A 4,661-nucleotide genomic window follows, 5' to 3' on the forward strand; every position below is an offset into this window, starting at 1 on the left:
TATCTATCTATCTATCTATCTATCTATCTATCCATCAATCTATCTATCTACGTCTCTCTCTCTCTCTCTCTCGACACCTGTCGCAGTAGTTGTCGTGTTTCTTTATAAAGTACATTTCTTTCTGCTTTAGTCTTTTTTACTGAGATATATCTTTCGTAATGATGTTTACACAACAGCGGTAGCTCCTTCTTGTTTTTATTCTTCTCTATTCTTTCTATCAAGTTGTCAGCAATGCATTCAAAAAGCAGGGGGAATATCGCGTTATTCGTTCTGCATCGCGTGTGTATAGCAATCACCTTAAATGTCCATAGCAGGTGCTCGTCCCCACATCGTAGTTCGTGTGTAACAGCCACCATAAAAGTCCGTTTCACGATACTTTCTATGTAAAGGTTGCCCTCGTAAATTTCCTGTTAACACTATGGTGTACTCATGCACTAGCTTCCCCCTTTGAATCCGGTCCTTAGGCATTTTTCAAAAGGGCTTCTAAGCATGCATGTCGCATTCCATGAATTCCCTTTTGCGGAATTTCAAAATAGCTCACATGCATAAGTTGGATTTTCTCCGGCCGATCCTTCGGTATTGGTCTCCAAGGGTGTCAGTATGAAGAGACAATGTTATTCACCCCACCCCTTTTTTTTTTACCAACTTAGCAAATCCCTTATTTGCAGCATATTAGGAGGTCAGGGTACTTGATTCCACGCAAAAAATCGTGCGAGTGTTACTCTGAAAAATTACCAAAACTTTTACCTGAACAAGTGCTTGCTGACATTGGGGTGCCTCTAATCCACCCGTGCAACTTTTATGCTGTCAAATACGGTACATTGTCAATTTTATCACATGAAAACAGTACAACGAACAAAAATGTAATTCCGTCATTCCATTGTTCCTTTATTCTCATCGCTCATTCAATTACTAGGGCATTTGTTTGTTAATTTATATTTTAATTTCTTCAATTACTCGCTTTTTCGTTCGTCAGCTCTTGTTGAGAGAGGTTTTTTTTTTCTCATGCTCACACATTCATTCTCTCATTCGATCATTCAATCCACCACACGCACATTCGTTCATTCATTCTGTGACATATTTATTCGCTCATTCTTTCATTCATAAAGTGTGTGTAACAGAAGAATTTCAGCAGTCACATCCAGGATATTCACAATCCTGCTGTGGTCCAGATGGACTATATGTAATCTGAACCTTTCCCCCCATTGTTTTATTTTCTTTTTTTTACGGAATCCCACGTTTTAGGCTATGGAGATTCCGATTCTGAAAAAAAAATTTCAAAAATCTCAATTTCAAAATTTCGATCCCCACCCCCCGGTTTTTATATAGATCCACAGGGTAAACCTAACCCTAACTCAAACCCTAACCCTAACCCTAACCCTGACCCTAACCCTAACCCTAACCCTGACCCTAACCTTAACACTAGTTTTGTGAGATTTGGCTGTTATTTCTAGCATGTAAATAGCCTGCTTGGTGGGGGGGGGGATTGAAATTTTTCAAAGAATATTTTTTCAGAATCGGAATCTCCATAGCCTAAAACGTGGGATTCCGTAAAAAAAATTAATAAATAAGGGGGGGAAAGGTTCAGATTACATATAGTCCATCTCTACCCCTGCTGTATATTTTAAACACCTCAACCTTTGTTCATCCATTCCATGCCATACTCATTCACTTATTCTTTCTTTCATTCTTTCATCCTCATTTTCGAAAAGTTCGTAGAACTACAACCATATCCGATCTATTATTCACAGTCCATTGTATCTTTTAACTGCCAGTTCATTCGTCTATTCTGTCATTCTATCATTCGTCTATTCTGTCATTCATTCACAAAGTTTATGGAAAACATTACAAACTTCTGCAAAATATTATCCGAAGTGTTCACAGTTTTTTATGCGTGTTCCTCCGCTCGTTTGTCATTCACTTATTCATAGAGTTTATGGAAAACGTTACAAACTTCTGCAATCAGATCCGAGGTGGTCATAGACCTGTTGTGTTTCTTAAACGCCTGTTGACTACATTCACGGGTGAGGGCACAAGCAGCGTAAGCCGCACACAGGGTCGGTCCGTAGGTAGCAAGCAGTTTGTTATGGTTACAGGTGGTTTCGTTAACGCTGGTAGTTTTCAGGTGACTCCAGTGGTTGAAAGTGCCCATACTTCCAGAAAGCAAGTCGCCCTGTCCCCCACATCGCCTGGGACTGCCCTCCGTGTTGCATATCAACACTTCCTTACCGTCCGAGACGATATCGTAAGCTCCTTTCAACACGATCGTTACATTTCCGAGTTCTTCGGCGAGGGATTTTACGTTATTCACCGGATGATCTACTTCAGGTTTTCGTCCCATCACCTTCTGATATAAACCGCTGAATTCGACCACGTTCGGCGTGAGGATGGCTGCGGTGTAGTTTCGAATCACGTCGGGGTCTTGAGAAAGAAGGTAAACTCCATCGGCATCTATAACCAGCGGTATCTTCAAAGATATGGTTTTCGCCAGCACGTCCTTAACGGTACTCAGCAAGGGACCGTGACGGCCGAGACCCGGCCCGACGACCACCGAATGCATTTTCGGCAACCACAGACCGATCTCCTCGATCGCAGAGGACTTGTCCAGAAGCGGGTGCACGATCAGCTCCGGACTATAGGACTTGATGACCGGGGCAGAATCGGCCGTGCAAAAGACGTGAGAGAGGTCGGCACCGACCTTAAGCGCCGATATGGCCGCAAAGTAGGGTGCCCCTGTGTATTCCTGGCAGCCCCCAACCACAGCAATGCGGCCGCACTGGCCCTTGTGGAGCCCGTACGACAAGGTGGGCACGATGAATTTCACCATGGATATTAGTTCTTTTTCGTAGTGGTTATTGTTTATGGAAGGTACGTCCAGCTCCCGATAGACAGGCGGGAGAGTCTGGTATGGCCGTCGGCCAAGCACCGACCACAAGTTCAGCGACGAAAACATTGTAGCAGTGAGTCTTAGTGGTGATTAGGTAGTTGTAGTATTGACAGAGGTGGCTGTAAAAGTAGTTTTGGCGGTGGTGTCGTGGTTGTATTCAGTGATGATGATGGTAGTAACAATAGTTATAGTGGTCTTGTTAGTTTTGGCGGTGGTGGTGTTAGTGGTTGTATGGCAAGTTTGGCGGTTAACTGCGATGTCGTATTTAATAATGATGATTGAGGTTGGTCGTAAAAGTATAGTTGTGATGGTGGGTGTATTCGATCTATTGACAGGATGAACAATAATAAATGGCACAACAGTTGCGACAGTCACAAATATGTGATTAATTTGCTAGAAACAACAGCCACAAATATGTGATTAATTTGCTAGAAACAACAGCCAACTTCCTTTCCTTCGTCACACTGTAACGACTTGCTGTCTTTAAAACAAAAGTCACTAAAGTCTGTTTTACACAAAAACGACAGGATGGTCACGGTTGGAACTCCTCTGAACATAGATCCGTTCCTTTAGTGTTCTTCTGGGACTAAACAATTCTAAAAGCAACAACGAGTCGACAACAACGAGTGAAGCAGAGACTCTAAGGCCGAATTACGAACTGAAGTTGTCGGAATTCGAAACTATATCTTATTTAAGAGATGTTTATTAACATCGCGATCCCACTATTGCCGTTAGAAAACTCCACACACTTTAAAATAATAATAATAATAATAATTAATAAATGACCAATTATTATTGATTTCTATGACAGTTCCAGACTAATTATCTGGCACCGGAACTAACAAGGATTTCTGGGTTTTCCGGTTTTCTGGAGACAATTTAAATATATACTTGAAATTTTAAAATAATCTGTGAAAAGTAAAGAACTAAATTGTATTTATCAGATTCAAATTAATACACTGTTAAACTAGGTTCTGTTTGATGTTTATTAATTCATAAAATATGTCATAGTCTACCGTGTATTCATTCAGTTTAACGTTTACATGATGAAAATTAAAACGAAATAAAGAACATGATTTAATTTAAGTAAAGAACATGACTTGATTTTATAGATACAAGTACAATATAATTCTAAAGAAGTAAATGTTTAATTTTTATCAATCCATTTAAAGAATAAAACTATTTTAAACGCACTGTATGTAAATTAATCGAAGTCAAAAACAACAGAGGATGCAGTATATTGCACAGTATTTCCAGATTTCTGGAGATCGAACAAATAGTCCGGTGTTTGTATATAATTAACGAGCAGTAATTACTAATCAGTGATTAATAGCTATTAAAATTAATAATTGTTGATTAACGACGGCTGAAACAATATCAAGTAAACGATAGGTAGTTATCAACGACCACTAATTAATAAAGAATAAAATTAAACATAGTAACAATTTATTGAAGTAGTAATTATTTATTAAGACTATTTACATAGCGAATACGAAACGGCGGGAAACTGTAGAAAGTTTGATTTCACGATCAAAACAAATCAGATGTGACCGGTGTTTGTTCTTGTCGTCCCAATCATAATTTAAACTTACATCTTCTCTTTCTAAATTTTCCCTGAATCCTATTAAAATGATGTGACGTGAGAGGGACAGAATTCTGGTTTAAGCATCCCATTATAACCCCACGTAACTTTATTTATTTTTGGGAATTTTCAGAAAATTTTTGTGAATATATATGTATATATATATATATATATATATATATATATATATAT

At 39.0% G+C, this 4,661-nt stretch overlaps 1 protein-coding gene across 1 annotated transcript; it reads right to left on the reverse strand.

Annotated features, from left to right (window-relative positions):
- Positions 1 to 864: 864 nt before the first annotated feature.
- Positions 865 to 3,664, reverse strand: LOC106884448 (ATP-dependent (S)-NAD(P)H-hydrate dehydratase). The gene has a single exon (XM_014935836.2). It carries the CDS (start codon positions 2,951 to 2,953, stop codon positions 1,922 to 1,924), a length of 1,032 nt encoding a protein of 343 aa, XP_014791322.1. The 5' UTR covers positions 2,954 to 3,664; the 3' UTR covers positions 865 to 1,921.
- Between the last annotated feature and the right edge of the window lie 997 nt (positions 3,665 to 4,661).

Source organism: Octopus bimaculoides, chromosome 30 (genome assembly GCF_001194135.2).
Source record: "Octopus bimaculoides isolate UCB-OBI-ISO-001 chromosome 30, ASM119413v2, whole genome shotgun sequence".
Classification (NCBI taxonomy): Eukaryota; Metazoa; Mollusca; class Cephalopoda; order Octopoda; family Octopodidae; genus Octopus; species Octopus bimaculoides.